This window comes from Haemorhous mexicanus, chromosome 4 (genome assembly GCF_027477595.1).
Source record: "Haemorhous mexicanus isolate bHaeMex1 chromosome 4, bHaeMex1.pri, whole genome shotgun sequence".
Lineage (NCBI taxonomy): Eukaryota > Metazoa > Chordata > Aves > Passeriformes > Fringillidae > Haemorhous > Haemorhous mexicanus.
The window spans coordinates 53667000-53690346 of NC_082344.1; the positions used below are offsets into that span (position 1 = coordinate 53667000).

General features: G+C 39.7%; 1 protein-coding gene across 6 annotated transcripts in view; it reads right to left on the bottom strand.

The window, feature by feature from the left end:
* LIMCH1 (LIM and calponin homology domains 1) overlaps nt 1-23347 on the bottom strand; it is a 174412-nt gene that overhangs the window by 60264 nt on the left and 90801 nt on the right. For 3 of the 6 annotated variants that reach the window (XM_059844922.1, XM_059844923.1, XM_059844927.1), the window contains exons 4-7: nt 13577-13683; nt 10542-10572; nt 7473-7583; nt 2743-2938 (exon numbers count right to left, since the gene is read on the bottom strand). In XM_059844922.1, the coding sequence (XP_059700905.1) occupies nt 2743-2938; nt 7473-7583; nt 10542-10572; nt 13577-13683 (445 nt within the window). Of the gene's footprint in view, nt 1-2742; nt 2939-3223; nt 3355-3442; nt 3578-7472; nt 7584-10541; nt 10573-13576; nt 13684-19084; nt 19146-23347 lie in introns of those variants that run through there. The other 3 variants (XM_059844925.1, XM_059844926.1, XM_059844924.1) reach the window with 3 other exon arrangements.

Here is a 23347-nt window from a genome sequence, read left to right on the forward strand (position 1 = left end):
GGTTTGAAGGGCTGCAGTGTCATTAGACAAAGCAGGGCACAGAGTAAGTAGAAGATAAGAAAAAGATCCCTTACTGTTATTTGCTATTCTGATTGCTTTTGACTTTGCTCTGGTGTCTATTTTTGTAACACATCAAAACCAGTCTTGAACTGGCAGACAGAAAGGATGAAATAGATAACCACAGTAGCAGAGGAATTAAAACACATTCCTCTTGTTACTGATGTGCCTACCAGCATCCCCAAGCTGAGTACTTCAAAGAAAAACAGCTTCTTTAATTATTCATATCTTACTCATGAAATTATTTTCAGCTCAAATTTGCAAAAAAAGTACTTGAAGCCAAAGTACCAAATGGAAGATGCAGCTGTGCTCTACATTTATAACATAAAGCTTGTTGTTCTACATTTTCAAGTAGAAGCAGCAGCAGTTTCCACAACTAGTAACAAGCAATTATACACTACAGACATGCAAAGATCCTTCTTAAAAGGATCCATGCACAACTGCTGGCCAAGCAGAGCATTTTATTAACTGGCAACTCTAATGGCAGTTCAGTCTGCAATTCTACTGTGTTTTAAATAACTATTCTACTCTACCACTGGTTTTGTTTGTTTTTTGCTAAGGGACAGGCTCTCCGTGGGACACCAGAGCAGTTCCTCAACAATGAAAATAATCACAGATGGCATTTGTGAAGGTAGTGTTACGTACCACTTCCACCTAAACTAATCACCTTAGCATCACTTAAATAATGTCTATTCAGGCTTTTATTTCTTCTAGGAATGGAAGGAATCATAGTTTTAGTTCACAATAATATTATGTGGTTTATAAAGCTCCTATTTGAATGGAGAAAGAAGTAATGAAAGCAAAATGTTTTTCTCCATCCAACTTTGCATATAGAATCATAGAATTGTTTAGGTTGGAAAAGACCTCTAAGATCATCGAGTCCAATACACTGTTTCTATCAAAAACTACTAACAGCTGAGTAAAACACTGGCCTGCTGGGACCACAGGAAGAGGTTCAACATAAAAGAGGTCAGCCAAGTTACACCTCACCTGCAACTGTTGGAGGAGACAGCTGTGAAATTATGGCAGTAGTAAGCAGGGAAAATAGGACAAATTAGAAAGTGTTGGCTGGACAAGTCGTACATGTGCACACAGCATCTGCACGCACCCTGGTTAAAGACTAATTTTTCAGAACAAGCTTTGTGTGCTTTCATCTTATTTTGTGTTTGTTACAGACTCAGGAATGTGACAAGATAGTACGTCTTAGCAAACAATCCTGGCAAACAATCACAAAACCTTTCTAACGTCTGATAATACGACAGAAGTTGACAGGAAGCATCTACAGGACATATGTAACTGGCTGTCCAGCAGCTCCAAGTAAGCACGGACGCTGGACATCCCTTGAGCACCCAAGGTCTAATTTTTGGTTAGGACACCAATTTGGTGAGGTGTTCCTATTTGCCAACACCATGCTTGTCTCATTTGAGAAGGCAGAAAAGTCTTTTATATATACATTATATATATTTTATAATGTGGAGTCTCTGCTCTGCTCAGTGTCTGAGGGGTCATGAGGCTGTTTCAGGGAATCGGCCCCAGTAGCTAGTTCTGGATGGTCAACCAGTAACAGCCTAAACACCACAGGCTACTCAGAGCAGCAGAGCCGATCTTAGCTCTGATTTTCCCAGGGCTCTTTCATAATTCTACTGTGATACCAGCTCTCCCTGCCAGCTTTCCAGTTCTAAAGAGTTCCCCATCACCTCAGGAAATCTTTCATGTGTCCGGTTATGATTAGCACCAGTTTCTTTCAAACTGGCAAAAGCAGTATGAACATCTGGTTCCTACCAAAAAAATCTTCCTGCCTTTCCTTCTTAAATTAAATAAACAACATTACTAAGGAGAAGTGATTCATGTGTGCAACATAACTTCATCTGATGAAGTATGACTTATTAATCTGTTTATCAGGAATGTAACTGCACAGAAAGAGCCTCAATCATGCATCCTTTTGTCCTAAACCAGAATCCTACTCATGACAGGTAACCTGAGCGCATGCTCCACACCTATTCATAGCAAATCCTTCTTCATCCAGCATGCTGTGTTTAAAAGCCTCTGAAAACCTCTTGGAATCAGAAAAGAAAGGCAGAGAAGCAGTAGCCATTCTGTATGCCCAGAGCTGCCTGTCCTCTCACAAATTTGTACAAAGCTTTGAGGCTGGGATGCAATAATTTACCCAGTTTTCTAAATGCCATAAAAAGATATATGACATTTGATAAAGTGCTGTACATCAGCATTCAAAACTCTGCCAAGTATCAGACATTCTCAAGATATTTCTATGTCATTTTTCTGCCCTGCATTTACTTCAGCAAACATTTTATACACTACAATTCACTATACCCTGTTCCTGCAATTTTAGCTCTTGCTTCAGCCTAGTTTGTAGTTAAAATGAGTCTGCATAACATCCTCTTACACCAAAACCCAGAAAAACACACTTCAGTGTAGTCATAAAACCACCCTGCAATGATGTAACTCATTTCCCAATGCTGCACTATCTTGAGACAAACTTCAGGTAAGCTGTTGGCAAGGTCATCTACACCTCAGGGAGCACAGATCAGCATTCACAGAGAAGTTCTCCCACCGGATTTGCCCGATTCAGAGGCTGTGTGCAGCTTCTGAATGGCACATTTATTCCAGAAACGCTACTCCTATGTCACAATGTTATGCATGTGCTGCGCTGTGACTGGTACTTACCATCACTACTCCCTCTGAGCACTACATCTGGAGACGGTGTCTGCTGCGAGCGGGAGCCAAAGGAGTCCAGGCTGTCAAAGGAATCATCTCTGCCGTGGCGAGGCGGGGAGAGGGAATCACTGCGTTCAGAGTCCCAGCAGTCTATATAGCCGCTGTCACGAATGCTGCGCTTGGGGCTCTCAATATCCTCTGTTTCCTACATGGAAATACAGCAGGAACCTCCTCAGAAAGAAGGCACTGACATACTCGTGAGATGCATTACACACCAAAAAACAAAGCATCTTCCCAAATATTAAAAATCTCCTCCCCAAAAAAGGGTTTCCCTGGTTTTCGCCCCTTCTTCCCCTCAAAACAAAGTGCAAGCTTGCAATAAACCAGTTTTATGCCGTTTAAGAAGAAACTCCTCTCATTAGATTAGTACAATGAACTGAGAAAAAGTTCCAATAGACCAGTTAATAAACTGATCAAAAGTGAAAGTAACCTGAAACTTGACTTGTCGTCCACAGTCCATAGCACAGCCAAAGGCACTACAATTTTAACATCGTGCCTGCATCAGGTTTAAGTTTGCTGCTTTCCAAAAGATCCCCCCGCCTCTCCTTGCCCATCTATTGTATCTGGCCAGGACCCCAGCAGACAGCATTTGTTGTTGCTGCTTCGGCTCGGCAAAATAATAAAGCAGTGTGCCCCAGCCTCCGTCTACCTTGAAGAGAAATTCCTGTTATGAAAGAGGGATGTCTTTCTCAAGCAATCAGCAATGAAAAATATGCAAAATGCTTTTCCCGATGCCTCAGAAGAATTCAGTTGTGCTCTTTACTCTTTGCCAGCTCCTGGCTCTGGGGGATATGAAAGCACTTGTAGCTGACCCACATGTTCAGAGCAGGGAGAACAATGGTTGTCTTTGACAGCCCTGTGATTATAAATTCTTTCCAGTGCAAGCAGCACATACTAAAACACTGAAACTCCAGCAGAGGGAAAGGTCAATAGAAGCCATCCTCACTCTTGCATTATAATAAATTCCTTGTTTTAGAGAGTGTCTTAATATTAATTACAATTGCACAGACTGAGAAAAAACAAAAATAACTAATTTGTTCAGCGATAAATCTGTTTTGTTCTCCCCCGACAGTAAGTAAAGTCAGAGATGTGGGTGCCATTATCAGACTGACATTTTGTGACCCAAAAAGGCTGGAATGTGATTTTTTTTTTTCCCAGAAGCATTTGAATATTAATTCCTAATTAAGAAGCACCCCCTGCTTACCACTAGCTGAAGCACAATGGCTATATTGAGCAGAGCTCCCACTGTCCCTGACTGCTAAGGTTTTACCAATCACTAGTATTGCCAATGAGAAGATCAATCAGGAGTATCACAGTATGCTACGGTGGGCTGCCTCCACAAAAAAGCAGGTTTGCCAGACAAGTGATGGAGGGTGGAGAGCCCTGCAGTAATTCACCAACACTCCCCTGCCGAACGAGAGGGAGGCTTGAAACAGGACTGAGACATCAGACCAAATGCCCAGCAAACTTTTCAGGAAGAAGGCCTAATTAGTGCCACTCACTACTAATCTGCCAAAATACCACATTAAGGCCAGCGGCAAAGGTCACCTAAGGCCAAGCTAAACTGTGGTAATGCCATTAAGTAACCTCACAGTAAATAGAAGTGAAAATATATTCTAAAAACAGATAAAATGCATCTAAAAAAGTTGTAAGGAATACTATGTAATTTCCTTTCCCAACTAAAATGCTGGTAGAAGCAATAGACAACAAAAATCTGTCTCTCTGAAATCTGCATGAATTACACACAGCCAAGAACAAATCTACAAATCCTATCAAAATCCCGTTTGTGACACGATCCAAAAATCTTTTAAAAAATCCAAATTCCTTAAATCCGCTCATCCCTTCATACCAATCAGCTATTCTCAATCTTTAGGCACACTTCCATTTTCCTAAATTACTGTATTTGAATGACACATAACTGTTCAGCAGCTACAGGGACTTAAACTGGGCAAAAAGCCCCATCCCGCATTCACTATCTCCCAGAGTTTGAAAACAGTCCAATTGTGAACTAATGAGTTCTGCAGAACCTACTTTCAATGGCCTGTTTATGTTAATTTTGCATGCTGCTCACTAGGAATTAGGAGGCAGGCACCAGGACAGGATCCTAGACTTCTGTAAACATGTTCTTTACAGCTTTCCCCTTGGCAAAGACACTCTCACAACACAATGCCGTCACACAGACGGGTACTCGTCCTGCCTTGAGCAAACGTCATCTCCCAAATGCTATCAGTGGGAATGTGCTTATCTGTGGGACTGATAACACCACGGCATGACACACAGCAGTGCATTAGTCTTTCATATTATCTAATTAAAAACACAGTGTGCCACAGAGCAGCAGTTAAAGTGTGACTGCCAAACACAAGATGCATTTGTCCAGGAAGTTCCACCCACTGAACATAATCAAAAAGCCATTGACGTTTTGTCATTGGGAGTTTCTAGTTTTAAAGTAAAGAAGAATGAGTACTCAAATAGTTAAGGAAATTAAAAACAGAATAGCATGAATAAAATTAGAAATTAATATCCCCTTCAGCATGTGAAGTAGAAAAAGATGAGTCCAAGACAACTTACATCAGAGCTGTCTTTTGATTTGCTTATTAAAAAAGGAGGGCAGAGAGGATTTACAACAGAAAAACTAAACCACACTGAATTTATGGTCGATTTAGTTATTAAATTCTGTGGAAAAAATGCCAGTAGAGAATGTGATAAAGTGTCTTTTCATCACTTGAGCTCAGCTATAAAGAACATCAGAGTGTTGCACAGCATGATTAACATGTTATATTTTACAACCAAATCCTCTTCAAATGCAGTAATATACAAACCCACAATTGCCAGTGGGAAATACTGCGGGGATACAAGAGTAGGGACATGGTAAAAGAAGTCACCAGCAGCTGTCACAGCAGCATCACCCTAAATAAGACTTTCCAGGACTGCAAAATGCTCTGTTTATGCATTAAAGGCATATATAGCTTTCAGCTCTTATGAGACCTCTACTCTGCTCCCAGCTCCCCACATTTGCAACAAATCAAGTACCAGCCTTTTGCTTATGTCCTTAATTTGCAGCACTCTGCAATGCCCAGCCAGGCGCTTCACGACCACCAGCTCCCTGGAGAACGCTTCCTTTTGTCCCCAGCCTATTTCATCCCACAAAAGGGTTCAAGATAGGACCTCCAAAATGCTCTGGTGATTAGTTTCATGGGTAAATATCACCTGAAAAAAACTGAGCCTTGTTGTGTGAGGTTAAACATTAAAAAATAAATCATGATACCATGCAGCACTAACATTGTGACTACCTGCACTTTGGCAATTTTTGTGTGCTAGCTCCCTTTTTTGGGTTTGTTTCACCTTTCAGACCCTTTGGAGTGCAAACTGCTCCTTCCCCACATCTTCTATTTGTAAACAACTCAACTACTAACTTTATCTTTTTATTGCTCAGACTCAGTCATATCACTCATTAGTCCCAAAGTCCCAAGTGATAAGCACAGGTCATTAAAATCAAGACTAAAATAAACTTCTCCAGAGAAGCAGGAAGTTCTTTTTTCCTCTCCATTTTCACCTGCTTGTTCGGAAGAAGTGGGCTCACAAACAGGAATTGTACCCATCTAGTTAATGTTCTCTTGTCACACCAGGGTGTAGGAGCTGCTATCAGCAGACAAGCATTTCTTCCTCTCCAGTGGTGCTGGCCCTGTGAGATCCCAGAATGAAGACCTGCAGCTGGCACAGTTGCAGCAGCACACTGCTGAGGGAGAATTTAAGTCAGGAGAGTCTCCCACGGTCCCCAAACCCTACTGCCTGTGATGACATGGCCATTACCTGAGGTGGGGAAGGAATAGCAGGAACAAGGCTTTTTGTGGACTGCAGAATGTGTCTGCACAGCCTTTCTTGAGCACTATGTCCAACACACGTGGTGCCAGCACATGGTGCTGCCAATCTTCTTCCACACCTGCTCCTTGCCCCTTCCATCCCAAAGAAAGGCAGGTTTGGCTATCAGTGCTAACCACTAGCATTAGCCATGAAGTTAAGTGTCTGATGTCAAGGTTCAGGGCATGCTAGAATGCTCAACCAAAAATCCTCAAACCACCCTGCAGCAATCACAACTTTGCTCTTCCAACAGAGAACAGTTCATCATAAACCACCAAATATGATTTCAACCAGAATTTAGAGCTTGGCAAAAAACAGATTTATCCTAACTATGCCTTTGGTGAAACATAATCTCCTTGTCCTCCACTTCAGCTTTATTTAGATCCTTTGGTTTGATGTTTTATGTTGCAACACAAAACCAAAAAAGCTGCCCATGAGACTGAATGCTTTAAAGAAGAAAAAAACTATGTTTTTTTGAGTCCTACCACATTACTTTTGAATCTCAGCTCTTCTAGCTGAAACTTGGTGTCATAAATGAAAATAATTCAAACCAAAACACATGGAAATTAAGATGAAAGAGCCACATGACAATTCTAAAGCCTTATTTGACATCACTTGCTGCATCACTGATGCCACGACAAAGCTGGCTGCCAAAGTGGTTTTCAGTTTGGTAGAATCAGAAACATTTTTGATGTAAGTAGAGGTTTACTAAGGAATTTGCACTCCAGCCCCCCTTCTCACATATTTAGAAAGAAACAGTTTATTTATAAGAGCAATAATTTGAAGTAAATTTCCATTCCCAAAACATAACAAAAAGATACCTTTCTCATTTGTGCCAGGAAGCCTTCAAACTCCTTCAGGTTCAGGGTCGATCCACTATATGATGTGCAGCTGTTTGCTGCTTTCCCTAGCCAATAAATGGTGACTAATACCTGCAGAAGTTAATAAGAATTAATTTCAGCCATCTACACAGTCCTGTAGCTAAATTTACTTCCCTGCAACATCCCTCATCTATTCTAAACTGCACAGTAGCACAAGATTTTTTTATAAATCAGAACTGAAAGGAAGTGTCTGTCAAAGGTTAAACATAAATACACCAGGCAACTATGAACATTTAAACAGTCCTAAAAAATATGCAACTTCACATATTATCTCCCTGGTATTTAAAATAAAAATAACAAAAGTGTTATGTCTTCCTGGAAAAATAAACAGAAAAAGAGATTTGAAACTTCTAGAAGGCACACATAAATACATTTGTTTGCAAATTCAATACAAAGAACTCCCTAAAGACTACTAATATTAGTAGTCAATAATGCAAACCATTCAGACCAAGGTAATAAAGTACCTAGAATGTCTGCCTGCCTAAAAGCATCTCGAATATGTGTCTATTTCAAGGACAGAAAAGGGAGTCCCTTTTTTAATCACCTTAATGTAAGTAACCAGATGACACAGGAACATTTATTTCCAGGCTTCTGCTAGTTTAGGAATTCCTTAGCCCAAGATTAATCAAAAGCCATGAGCATCTTGTCATTTCTATCAGACTACAGCATAAAAGTCAGTGATTTCATTCAATTTCTGACTTGATACCTCTCCATAACTCAAAAATCCCTTCAAAACTGATGAGGGAAAAGGACCAAGAATTACTCTTGCAAGTAAAAGATATCTGACCTGACACTGCTGGTGTTGCACTTGTTTTAGAAAATGAGAAATTAAGATGCTTAGGATGGTCAAATCCAATACATCCAAAAATGCTGACATTTATACCATGCAAGGAAAGGCCTTTTCTGCATCACATATGTATCCACTTAGAGCAATGTCTTTACTAATATCTGTGCAGCAGCTATTTGGACTGGAAACTGCTCATCAAAGGCAATTCAATTCAGTGTTTTGCACTGGTTAAAAATGACAAACCATCACCCTAGAACTTAGGGCTTTTTCTCATTTAATGTTCATTACTTCGGCATATTCCATGTCATTGCAAAGTATTTAACTGCAGAATGAACAGGAAATATTTTGATGTGGAAAAGAGATGCAACCAATAATAAAGAATAGTTATCATTAACTGTATCAAAAATAGTGATAAACTGAAATACAGTATTTTATGTTTTGATGGGACAGGGCCATATACTTCATGCTATATAGTGAACCAAAGGAAACAAAACTAGCATAAATCCCAAAGTGGGGCTCTATTCCACTGGGAACAGACATCTCTTGGACTCTTCTTCCATAAAACATGCATCCACATTACTCCTCAGCAACATGCTAGACTTTTCTTATCAACTTGCACTAGCATCCCCATTTTTCATTTAAGTGTAACGTTCAAAATTCTGCAGCACTGCAGCTGAGGTGCTGTCAGAAAAGGATACAGCATCCTACAGACCTTCTGTTTAATAACAACCGTGCTATATAATGTAAAATATGTATTTTATATAAAAATATAGTTTATATTTTTCTTCAGTTTAGAAGTAGTATACATGTCATGAAATAACTGAGTAACATTTTTAATAAAGTTCAAAAACTTTTCCCTTTTAAAAAAAATTACATCAAAGTCAATACTACTGTACTGAATGAAGGGAGGTGGTGTTGCTAGTCCTGATTTTTTTTGTCTTGAAACAACCTTTATCTGAACTGTTTTCCTTCAACCAACACCACTTGACAAATTTAATGCAAAAAAGTCTTACAGTATATGTCCTCAAGTTAAATGATAATATTTGCAAATGACAGTATTTCTAGTAGCCAGGAAACTGCCATTGAGTTCATTGATGAAGGTTATGGTATTTTTGGTATTTTTATTTTTTTCTGCAAGCATTTAATCAATTTCTCTCTTCTTCCTCTCTTTATTTGAAAAAAAAAAAAAAAAGGCAGAAAATTTCACATTTGCAAGCAATTCCGGCTGGCTGGCAGCTGAGGCTGCAGGATCATGCACCTGGAAAGCATATATTGCCTACAAGCACATTATGGAGGACACTTTTGAAACTTCACCTTTAAAGCAACACATCTGTACAAAGATGTTTAGCCAGTGCCCACAAAGAGTGTTAAAATACCAAAGCTGAATTCTTCCCCGAAAAGTCTGTGTGCTGGCTGCAGAAGATACTACTCTACTGATGATGGGAAAGACAGGATGAAACAATTTGGGGGAGGGATGGTTTTGGTGTTGTTTGGGTTTGGGATTTTTTTACCACCAGTCATGGAAGTTATGATTACTGGTTTTCAAAGTTATTAAAAAATATCTTGGCATTTCCTATCAGGATATATGTGAGCCAAACAAAAATTATACCAGTTTACAGCTAACCAAGGACAGACAGCTTGCTAGGCTTTAAACTGAGACCAGCAAAGTTTAGACATTTTCTTTTCTAGTTAACAAGCACAGGATCCATACCACTGCCCTTAGTTTAAATTAAGAGGAAATTGGAGTTAAATGGAAGTAGTCTTTCTGGGGAAACAGTAATTTATTTGGAAGAACAACAAGAAAGCTAACAAACTTCATAGTAAGGTCTTGCATCCCAATTTAATGGCCTTTTGCTTCATTCTAAATGCTTTGTGCAACTGTACTCAATGCCTATATATTTGGGAAGGGCTACAAAATTGTGGCTTCATGGTTGAACCAGACCATTCCCAGCAAACACCACACTGGACAGCACAGAAATCACTTGGTTTATCACTCATCTAAGAGTATCTAAGAAGAGGCAAATGTTCTCCATTTTATTTCTTTTGTAAGGCTGCTTTGCCATAGCAAATCTACTTAAATTTCCAGCAGAACCCAGTTTGGTTTGTATTCAGAAGGACTTTTCAGCAATACTCATGTGCTCAATTTTTACTGACAATATTTTTGATCAGGCCATTAACAGAATTAACCAGACAAAAAGAAAAACTCCAAACGATGTACTTACATTTTTCAGCTTCCTACTATAGTCAGTGTTCCTGGTTGCACACACAAACACATACAAAGATAAGAAAAAAAAAAAAAGAAAAAAAAAGGAAAAAAAAATCAGAAAGCAGACATACTTTCCAAGAGGCTGTATGCAGCAGATCATATTTTCCCTAACAAAAGCCTGCTGAATGCTTCTGCTGTCTGGAAATACATGAAAGCTAAGAAGATGTAGTTCACACATTCATTTATTCATAACATGGGAGTATTTTGTCACCATTATTTCAATCATTAAATTAGAATTCTGGAAGTACAAGAAGAAAATATGTTTATAATGCTCCCACAGTAAAGTAGGACAATGCCAAAATATTTCCTTTAAACAGAGCTGCTGATTTCTTTGAAAAGGAAGACAAAAGTCCTCACTGCTAAAATACATTCTGCAGTTATCCAACAGTCAGATTCTGCTCTGCAACCCATACAGATTCTGGAAGCAAATGAACAAGCATAAGAGGCATCAGCAAACATTGAGGAAATATTGCAGGTGCTTCTGTGGAAACAAACATTACAAAGAACAAAGTGAATGGATGAAGCAACAAAGACCCTGCCATTTAGAACAGAATATGCCATGGAAAACATTTATTTTTTAAATGTATACTTGAGGACTCAGACTGAACATTGGCATCATCCTTCTCAATTTATTTTTTTTTCTCTTACGTTCATGGAAGAGTGGTAGTTTTATGTTAAAACAACAAGATACAGAGTTTGTGTAAACATAAACATCATTTCAAAATTCAGCAAAGAAAGCATAAAAAAAGAAGGAAATGCATATCACATTTAGGTGCTAAAAACTACATAAGACTATCTGAGATTTAGTGAAGATTGTGTCCTGATTATTTACAGTGGAATTGTCTACTACTCTAACAGTAAGACCACTCCATCATTAAAGTTTATCTGGCAAAACCAAAAATAAATATACTCAAATCTGTTAGAACAACAAAACCCTAAATATAGGCAATGGTAAGCAAAGTATTTTTGATAACATGTTTTTAAGCCAAAATTTTGTCCACTAATACCCACACAATAAGAAAAATAGAACTGTCCTGGTTTTTTTCTTAGTAAAATAATAGTGGAAAAGAGACTTGCTTAACTAGTCACAAAAAAATTCCTTACAGCATTAGCTCATAACTTTTATAAGCAGAGTGATCCAAAAAATAGATCTAATACATGCCTCAATTAACATCTGTATGGAAAAAAAAGGGCAAAATGTCACGATCTTAAGCATGTGCAATAATGTCATATTCATCCTCTACCACAAATAATATTTTCACCATGTTTAAAAAAATAATGCAAAAGTCTTCAAAGAGGGAAAAAATCACCTTCATGCTTTGGGAACTAGCTAGCAGAACACAGCCTTCAACATATTTCTCTAAAAGAGTCATGGACTTGGCTTGTACACCTCAACTCAGTTACTCAGTGTGAACTTGGACAGCGCTAGGAAAACATTTGGCTCATTTCCACAGCTGCTTTCTCTGAAGCCCTCATATGCAGTGGAGGCCCAGGCCAGCTCTGCAGGGTTTATGATGCCAGGTTTCACTTGGTGACAGCTTTGCTTTGAGCTCCACCCTAGTCAAAGCCTCTCAAACTGCCTCCACCAAGGTACTCCATCTATCCTCAACCACAAAAGATGAAGGTTTTTATCAGAAAGACTCTTCCTCTCTGGTTTCATATGGAGATTAGGGTTTTATATGAAGATTGAGGATTGTTTTGCAACTCTCTCCAGTCAATCATCTCAATGATTTTACAGGACATCATGAAGAACTAATTTTATCCAAATATTATCAGATTTAGAAGAAATACATGACATAGCCTCCACTCACTCCCATGTAGAGGGCAAGAAGAACCTCATGCTAAAGTCAGAAACTTGGGAAGGAGCAAAAAATGGTATACCTTAAAACAAGGACACTGGCCAATTTGATTTTCAGAGCCTTTGAATTTTCCCAGACAGTGCCTGAATACTATGAAAACTTGCCCAGCTTCCATTGCCAGAAAGGAATAATAAAAAAAAGAAAAGCTACTGAAATTTAGTAAATTGTTTCCATATACTTCTCTAAAATAGATATGTCTGATCAGGATTTCATTAGTGATATTTTTGGCCAAGTGAAATTAGACCATTCAATCAACTCATGCAATGAACATTCATTCAAGCATTTGCTTGTCATTAGAGCAATAACTTCTGTTATAACTGTAACATGACATGATAGACCCAGAACTTTTAGGAAAACTTCGAAATACCAATTTAGAAGTTAAGAAACACCAATTAAAAATTTTGTTAATTTTATGAAAGTGTGGACTGGTTTTGTTTATAAAAGCTGGGGGGCCTGTGCAATTTGTGTGGTAGTGGGTGTGTGGTTCTGGTGAAAAACTATCTAAACTGGGGCATTTCCAGTTCACACAGACTTCCTCAGTCCAATTACTGTGTCTCAAGCTATAGCTCTTGCAGAGAAGTTAAGAGACCGTGCTTATGCCTGCATCTCATAGAATCTAACTGTCCTATATTTCACCATCAAAACAATTTAATCTGACATAGCAGAACTGTGACTTCTTTTCCACCAGACTACAATGTTTTATGAGTTGGACAGACAAAAAAAGAATGTGGTCAATTTAGATTAGGAAAACCCCTAAGTCCCTCAGAATCTCATTGCCTAACTAAGACAGTATTTTCACAAAATCACAGGATAAACTGAGTTGGAAGGGACCCACAAGGATCATCAAGTCCAACTCCTAGGTCTGCACATCCCCAAGAGTCACACCATGGGCCTGAGAGCATTCTCCAAGTGTTGTCCTATTCTGCAGAGCTGTGGCTGATGTCTCTGTTGAAAGAACAATCTATTCATCCCAACACTGAAAGTTTCCCAAACTTCTGCTTCTTATCTGCCTTACACTAATTACAGTTCTGTAGCCTTTTTGCTCATTCTTAAATATTTACTATTGCATCACATGCACCTGAGGCTGTAGCATGCTAGTCACAAACTGCTAGTCACATCAAGTTTTACTTACTTGATGGTTACTCTGTTTGAGGAGTCCTGCAGATCACCAGGATCAAAAAGCTGAGATTCTTTAAGTCCCAGTTCCTTGCAGCCTCTTAAGAATAATATGATATTATCCTGAAAAGAGACAAAAAGCATAAAATCTCAACACTTTAAGCTCCCCTTAAAGAAAAAAAAAAATCTTACCAGACCAACTTCTCCCTAATTCAGTAACTGCTCATGAACAATCCCACCATTAGCTAAATGAAGAACCAAAGATATTTCCAGTCACATAATTTGAGAGGTCAGTGTAGATTTTGTTTGAAAACCACATATGCATGAAACTTTTTTCTTTTTCTTTCTTTTTTCCAAGATATATACAACTACAACAAGCTTGTTGACTTCTTTTCAAAAACAGATGTTGGCAACTTTTTAAACTGAAAAAGGCCCACTGATTTCTCCACCTGGAGGCTGCCACACAACCTCAGCATGTTACAGAGCAGAAAAGGCAGGATTTTTGAAGGGAGCAGGAAGAGTAGATGTGAAAAAGCCCGCCACCATTTAAACAAGCAATTTGTTCAGAAAACACTTTGCACGTTAGCTATGAGCAAGCCAGTCAACACAACTGTTCTCTTGCCTCTCCAAAGGTAACCAGTCAGAAGCCACTGAGAAAAGAGATAGGTGCTTTCTCCTGAAATAAAAACCTTGGAGCTACACTTCACATGGCCACTGTTTCTAAGAGGAAACAACACCCGATTTTGTAACACTTCTTATGGAGGATTTACTCTTTGCAAAGTGCAAAAATTAAAAGTCAGTGGCTAAGAAAGGCCAAGTGAAAACTGATACATCTCTTTCAAACCAAGTCCAGGTGATGACACTTCAGTTTGCACCAAGGAGATTGAATCTGCATGTGTGCACAGACAGTTAATACAGGTTTCATACATATGCATGCACACCACTCCCCGTTACAGTAGCAGTGAATCTGTTTTTACATGGATAAATCTTGCAGCTAGTAGAGAATACTTTTTTAGATACATACATTTCTAGACCAGCAACTGCAACGGTAGATATGTGGACAAGTAAAGATACAATGTACAGCTTGATATTCTTGGAGGAATCTCATCTCAAACCTAAAGCTAAGCTGCCACATGAAGAGTTACAGAGAAGCAGAACCACAGCATGTGGTGGAGACCTGTTTTCATAAAAACTGGGAAGCAGAGGAGCCTGGTGGTGTTCAGCTCTTACCCACTCTGCATGACAGAGGAGGACTGGTGAGCAAGGCTCTCCCACATCTGCTCCCAGCCTTTCCTGGGGCTCGGGGAGAGCAGCCCTGTTTGTTCTGCAAGCAGCATGCAAATCGCCGTGGCTCTCGGCATGCCAACACTCTCGCACACAAAGCTCGCCAGCCACACTGCAGAAAACAGAGACTTGGAAATTCAGAGGAGTTCAAATCTCCCTTTCTTCCCTGGCTGAAACTTAACAGCTCTGGAGGGGAGCCAGGGGGGAAAGGAACAGCAGTTGAGAGAGCAGAGAGCCCATAACCCAGAGAGACAGCATCATTCATGACATGAAAAGATGCCTGTACAATTTTCCATCTGGCTTACTGTTTGCATTATAATTTTTCCAACTGCATCATGAATAACTCTTATGTTTAGTCTTTGATGGAGGACAGTCCTGGTCACTCTCAAATGGCTGGTGGAGCAATGTGTAAATCTAATATATTAAATAAAAATGCAAAAGCATTCAAAAAAAGTTCCTAACAGCATTTCCAAATTTAACAAAAATATACTGGACATAGAGATCATAGTAACCTAACAGACCTAGAAAACAATCCAAGGAGGAGGAATGCTGAAGATAACTAATTGCACCCATCTTTATGCCAGAAATTCACATCTGAGTTATGATAAGCAGTAACAAAAATACCAGTTATTTGGCAGCCACAGAGTTTGGAAACTCAGTTCTTCTGCTGATGAAAAAATGCCTGCTTCTCAAAAAGCCAGTGTCACCTACTCCTGTTGGCTTTTATTTTGATGGTCATCATATGAATAATGTTTGCCAAGTCACTAACACTATCACCCCAACAATTCCACAGAAAGCTGGTATCTTGTATGGGCACAAATAACCACACGTGCCAGCAAGATGCAATCAGTGACCCTTGAAAGAAGCTTCTGCTTTTGCTAAAAATCTCATAATTTTTATTTCCCAATGGTTCTAAAAATGGCACTTGTCTAAAAGGATTGAAGAAAAATCCAACAAAGAAAATGCTTTCAAGTGATTTATTTACTCAAGGACACCTGCCTAGGCTGCCTAACCCCAAGCCAAAAAATGTATCCCATACTACTGCAAAACGAAACTTTTCCTGGTTTGCTCTAGTACAGATGAAATTCACATTTGTTAGTTCCATTGAGTCACTGGAGAAAAGCACTCCTAAGCCACTAAAAGAAGAAAGGAGTCTTAAAGTTAAGACCCAGCTCCCAGCAAAGCTTTCTCTCAGGATTACTACACCTTGCATTGACCAGGTCCTGATTTCTTCAGTTCTCAGGAAATGTTGCTTTTATCTTTCAAGAGGATTTATTGTTCAGTGTCTGTTAGCTGAAATGATGCACTTTTTGTCAAAAAATGCCACTCTTTGCTGAAGAAACTGAAGAAAGCAGAAAAAACAGGTTTACAAGTAGCAAGGTATAAAAACCATCCTCACTTTGAATGGGTGCCTGAAAAGAAACATTTAATGTGCCTGCCCAGCTCCTTACAACTTGGCAGAGTTAAATAGGTCATGCAAATGGGTCACACTGCAGTGGCAAGGATCTCAGGGTGGCCAGCTGCTGTGCCTCAGCTAACAGAGAGCTATCTTTTACAGTGGTCTCAGAAGACACACAACCAGAATTTGGTCCCTCTGGCAGCCCCTACAAGGCACTATCACACCATTTCCTCAGTATCTTAAATAGAAATGATACTGCTTTTCTCTCAGCCATTATTTTCTTCAGCTGCAGTGTTGGAGTAGACAGAGAATTGGTCACTTGGTCAGCACATCATTTCCCACAGCCCCAGAGGATCTGCAACTGTCTCTTGTTGGCTCCTCTTGGTTTTATCCCACACCCCTGTATAATCAAAAATCTTCTTCTGGCTTTTGTCCTTCATGCACACAGAGGAAGAAAAAGCTGATAGGTTACAGTCGAAATTTATTTTGCAAATTTTCTCTATCATTTTAATATATAAAATTTTATATCCATAAATATCTATATTTATATAGATCTATAAATTATAAATCTGTAATCTATAGATTTCAGAGATAGCTATACAATTTTATCTATGCTTAATCTATAAAATGACAGAAAGTCTAAATAGGCTGTATAGAGAAGATAAATGCTTCAGTATGGTGACAGACACAGGATACACTGATAGGTTAAATCCCAAGCCTTTTCTGCTTGCCTCAGCAGAGTCCTGACAGTTACTGTTACATCAGCACTACAAGCAATGTCATTTACTTGTGAGTAATGAAAACCAAAAGTTATTAATGTAAATGTTTCACTATACTGAATTTCAGAAACAAAAAATTAATCAACACAAAACTGTAGACTCCCAGGCAAGCCAGCCATGAACCAGTAAGAAGGGTCATGGACAGATAAGGGTGCAGAGCACCAACTCCCTGAGAACTTACTCAGAAGGATGCATGGGAAGCAAGGGAAAAATGCTCCTTCTCTTACAACTGCATTTCAACACCATTAACTTTTCATTCTTTCTGGTGTGTAATCTGATTCTGCACGACGAAATCACCTTGCCAGGACAATCATCTGAAGATAATGCAGAGAGAGTAGGTGGCAGAGGGCTTATGCCTTTATGAAGGTGGCAGGAGGGGGAAAAGATGACACACTACTTACTTCTAATTTTTTTTTGTTTAACCTGTGTGTTATAAATATGAAAAAATGTTCACTGTATAGCATTAAGTAATTTTCCTCATGCACGAAGTAGAGCACAAAATCCTGAACCCTGTAAAAAAAACCCCAGAAACTGGCAGTAGAGTAGGACAGGCACCCTGGAAAGCCACTGCAAATTCACACAGTAGCACTGCCAACACACAAGACAGTTCAAGCTAGCGACAATCAAATATTCACAGCAGGCAAATTCTCTCCATAGGATCTGCTGATCAGATGCAATGGCAAACAGCTTGAATTTGGCCCACTTCCATTCCTTTCATCCGCCACAATGCATACAAAACAGTCTCACTGTACTCGCACTGCAAATCACTTCTACAGCTTAGCACTGTGGAGCCATCGTTTGTCAGATGTGCTACTGCATGGCCCGGATGAGATATTCAGATAAACTTGGGGAAAATAAGAGCAAGCCAAGCTGTATATCTGCCCAGAATACTGAATAAAATGCCAAATACATGCCGCTTCTGCAAGCTGGAGATATTATTAGCTGCCAGTAGCACTGCTCTGTTTTGCAGGACAGCTGCAGACAAACAGGTGGCCTCTTTCATTTCTGGAATGCTGATATTTTCCCTGCTCCAGAATAAATGAGAAGATCTCTAAAATAAAATTAAAAAAAAAAAAAAAAAAAAAAAAATTCCAAACTGCTTTTCGGAGAAGTTTCTAATAGACTCTTAAAAGCTTTTTGTTTGGTCTCAACATTTCTTCCTAATTCCCTTATTTTTCCATTTTAAGTAAGTAGTGGTGATAATTTATCTATATAAAAGCAGTGGATCTTGCCTGATTCATAGGTTCATAGAAATATTGGAATATTCGGTTCCAGTCCACCAGGAAAAAAACTTCTATAGGAAGGACTGGGAACTTTTCTTTTATATATATATATATATATATATATATGTATATGAGAAAAAAATCAATCTCTCTATATATATGTATGCATATATATATATATATATATATACACACACACACATGCACATATATGTATATATGTGTTACTATTTCTCCAAGTTACTTTTCTGTGTATTTTTAACTATATACATATGTTTAACAATATGTGTGTGTGTGTGTGTGTGTGTGTGTGTTTGCATGTGTGTGCATGTGTGCTCTACTGTTCATCCAATATCCTTTGCTGTATATATACAACAAAACTACATAAAAGATTGTTTTCTGTGGCAAACCCCAAATCAGTAGATTTGGAAGGACATGGATCATAGTTAGGACACATTCACTCAGAAGCTGAGGATGGTTCCAGAAGAGGAAGGCTGACAGCGCACCAGAATTGAAGGCACCTCCCAGACAGGGATGCTTACATCCCCAAAGGATTCTGGCACACAATAGCCTCACCCACGAAAATTAAATGCTAGTGGGAAAAACAAACAAACAAACAACCCCCCCCCCCCGCAAAAAAACAAAACAAAAAAACCCCAAACCAAACCAAACAAAAAAAAAAAAAACCCACTGAAAAAAAAACCACAAAAAAACCCCCACCAAACCAACAAAAAAAACAAAACAAAAACCCCAAAAAAACCCCAAAAAACCCAAAAAACCCCCAAAACCAAACGAGAAAAAGATGATCCCTGGGAGCAGGGAGGGGCAGCAGGACTTACCAGCCCGTCAGCCGGACCGATCCTCGCCTCCCCGGGCCGCGACCCCGCGGCGGGGCGGCAGCGGGCCCGGCGGAGCCGCAGCCCCCGGACTCCCCCGGACTCCCCCGGACTCCCCCGGACTCCACCCCCGGCAGCGGCGCTGCCCCGCACCCGGCGCGGGAGGACAGGCAGCGCCGGGGCGCATCGGGTGAGCGCAAAGGCAAGGGGCAGGAGCGGAGAATAAACACCGCGATGTTCAGACTGAATCAGGAGGAGCAGGGATCACCGGGCGGGCAAGTACTGACCGGCTCCACAGGTAGAGCCTTCCAGCGCGCCCCTGAGAAGCTGGTGAAGGCTGCCTTTGCCAAGGAAACCCAGCCTTCCTCTGCTTCTTTTTGGGCAGCCAAGAGGGAAAATATGTGTCTCCTTCAATAACAGTCCGGCTTTCTTGTCAGAAAGGCAAAAAACACCTTTGAAATGGTGTGAAGAAATGGGCCAGTTGGTACTGTAGTTCAACTGCACAACACACACCAGAAACCAGAAATGTAATTGAATTGCCTTCAGGTAATATCTAAGTTTGCCTGAAGATAAAAATAATAGAATCATAAAATCATCAAGGTTGGAAGAGACCTTCAAGATCATCCAGTCCAACCATCCATCCAGCAGTACCCCTGTGGTCCCTGAACCACTAAACCACATCACCCGGTGCCAAATCCAGATAGCTCTTGAACACCTTCAGGGATGTGATTCCACCACATCCATGGGCAACCTATTCCAATGCTTGATCATCCTACAGTGATTTTTTTTTTTCTAATACCCACTCTGAATGTCCCCTGTCTCACCTTAAAGTCATGTCCTTTAGTCCTCTCACTGTAGGCACAGCAGAAGAGACCAGCCCCCACCTCACTACAACCTCATTTTGTGAATTTGTAGAGAGCAGTGACGTCCACCCTGAGCCTTCTCTTCACCAGGCTAAACAATCCCAACTCCCTCTGGGTGTCTCAGTACCTGACTCCAAAGATAACTTAGCTGGAACTGCCAAGGTGCTTAGATCCTGCTGCTCCTAGCCAGGCTTGCTAGGGTAGAAACCTGCAAGTGCCTAGAGCAAGAAGATAGTGCACAGCTTTGAGCTGCTATTGATTGTATAAAAACTTTTAATTTTTCAATAATATGAATGGAAGCTGAGCAGAAGAGAGAACATGAGCAAGAGCAAACTTCAACCCAACAGGCAAAAGGAAACCACGAGAGGGTGGGAGGGGTGCGCAGAGCATGAACACAAGGCTGACCCTATGACTTCACTAGTGAAGTAGGTCCTGATATTACCCCTTGCTACATCAGGTCATTATCCCTGAAGGCATGAATAAAACATTTAAACAAATGGGGGCTCAGTCAACTTCTATGTCTTTGGGGGAGAGAGCAGATGATGATCAGATGATGTGAACTCCCTCAGATTTGTCAAACCCAAGATACACCCTAAGGATGGCTTTGTTTACAGCACTGAATACAGAACATAGGCAGGCAGGGAAAAATCCCAAAACATTTCCAGGCTATTCACTGGCTCTGATGCTGATGAAATCACAGCCAGATGTCAAACAGATGTTAGATTTCACCAGGTCATGAAGAGGGGATGCCTATCTGATGCCATATTCTATGGTAACAGCCACGCTATGGCCAAGGAACAGGATAACATTTCCTTTCCACCCCTTCTGTGCCATTCACTCTCTCAGCTTTTTAATACCAGATGCTAGCATTTGGCTTGTGAGGGATTTGGTCTCAGTTTTATGAGTTCTTTTTTTTTTTTTTTTTTTTTTTTTTGGTGAAAGAAGTTCACAAAGCGCAGGGTTAAAAACAAGTACTCATACAGTGAACTGTAGAGAAGCACTCCTAGAAGCCAATGGGAATTCCCCTTGAAAATCCAGAGCCAGATGGGTAAAAACACAAAACCAGCAAAAACATAAGGCATGCTTCCTTTTGCTGTGATGGAAAGGACTGTTACTTATCTCACTCTGCCTTCTTGGTGCAGCTATGAAGTGGTTCAATAGAAAAGTTATGTCAGAGTGCGTTGGGTAAAGAGCTACAAAAGAGACAAGAATGAAAGAAACATCACAACATCATGCTCTGAGGGCAACCTGAGCTCCCATCTGTGACAGCTACTTCTCCATCCTCCTGGCAATAGTTGTGCTGACTGACTGAAGAGGAGGAAGAAAGGTCCTAAAGACAAATTTGACCTTCATTTGCACTCACATTATGAGTGCAGTAGTATGACTAACCTAAACACAGATCTCTAGAGTTTCAACCCTGAAACCACAGCTAGTGCCACAATGGTTCTGTCAGAACATCCTCTGGGGAAACTGGACATTTTGCTTTCTCAGCACATCCCTGCAACTGTTGTCCCCACAAATGAGGTCTACAGCAAAATATAAAAATGGGCAAGAAATTCACAACTAAGTTTAGGAGACATGCTGTTTCCTAAGTTTGGTGGTTAGAATAGACCCAAAGTGTCATGGAAAGTACAGAGTCTGACTGTGGATTTATAAGTACTTAAAAGACAACCATCCCAAACAAACTGCTTAAAGAAAACAGAAATACATAAACTTTATTTCTAAGGTTTTAAGTCATAAGAACCACTACAGCAGATATTGTGAAAATAAAATTTAAGTAAAGGAGATCACCAAAGAAATTAACCTGAGCATTAAATGTGGGAGAGTATTATTTATTTCTTTTTGCTAGACATAGTGTTAAAGCTTATCACTCTGCATACAGAAAAACACCAAAACAACAAAACAAAACAAAACCAAAAAAACATAGATAAATAAAGGTGAATTACCTCATCAGCAATATACCCAAAGGAGCACCACAAATAGCTTAGTCTCCAACACAAGTCCTTCATGTGTTATATATAGTCATCAATTAAACCAAGCAGTGCTGAATAAACCTGTGCCTTCCCAGACTGCTGTCAGGGCAATTGTGTGTTAAGCCATGGCACAACACATACTTTTAAAAAACTATTTATGTGTTTCTACTAAGAGGGGTATTTTGGTGGTAAAGATGATTACCTATGCAAAGCAAATATATGTGCTAAGATTTATTCCATGCTTTCCTTAATTATAATAGCAAGCCTACAAAAGATAATAACTTTTTTCTTACATAACCTTCATTCTTTTCTCTGCCTGCAGAGTCCAAGCTTCATGGGATCCCTTTGATCCCATTTGATATCCCAGAGCACTGATACCCAACACCTGCTTTCTATATTTTGACTTGACTGTAGAGAAAATAACCTTGTTTTCCAGGAAGAGCAGTGTTGACTATTCGAGGGACCCAGCTCCAGGAAATCATCAGATTCAGCTTGCTAAAAACCTTTGGGATGAAGTGGGTCTTGCAGAGAAGAAAATGAGGAAAAATTCTGTGCCTCATGAGCCTGTCCACCTGAAAAGGTGTGTCTGATTGTATTATTAATTATCTGACCAGCATCCTCTATTATAAACCAGTACAGGTAACACAAAGCATAATCAGTGCATCTTCAGAGATTACTACCTGACAAAATACTTCTCAAGCTGTGATCCCTACCGACTGCTTTTATTTTTTCACTGTCACTACATCCAAAGCAGAAGGCAAGGACAAAAAAATAAAGGAAACAGAAATGAGCAATAGTGAGAATTATACATAATGCTTTTCTGATACACAAGAACCTGATTAATTAGAGACACAAAACTGTGTTGAAGGTATAGCCTCAATTCTTATCTCCTCCATGTAATTTATTAGCTGTCTTCCCCATCAGGCACAGAAGCAGATTTCATCAAAATTGTGTAATCCCCAAAATACAAGGTTTTAATGAAAATATGTGCATGATTAACACAGTCTGAAGTTTTGTGACATCCAGTGATATTGGGCCAGCTGAGCATTCAGAGCCAGAGAACGGCTGAAATTTTCTGAAGTTTATTTTTTAGGTCTGAAACTGTAAAGGTACAAAAGAAATCAGTACCTAAAATTAAAAGCAATATGACATTAGACCTCTAAAACTGAATGTATGACCACCACCTGGCAGCTTCATAACACTTTTTCTAATTGCAGTATCTACTCCCTTCAAGCATGACTTTACCTTCCTGCCCCTTTTCTTTTACATGGTGTGTCCCCTTTTGCTTAGTATATTAAGCAAAGCTATCTTCCATTTAAAGCCAGAAAATTGTAACACTTCTCAATATTTGGACTTCTCTCAGTAGACAGCAATCCAGCTCAGGGATCAGGACACTTTGCATCCTGAGCTGTTGGAGGGCCTCTTCATCC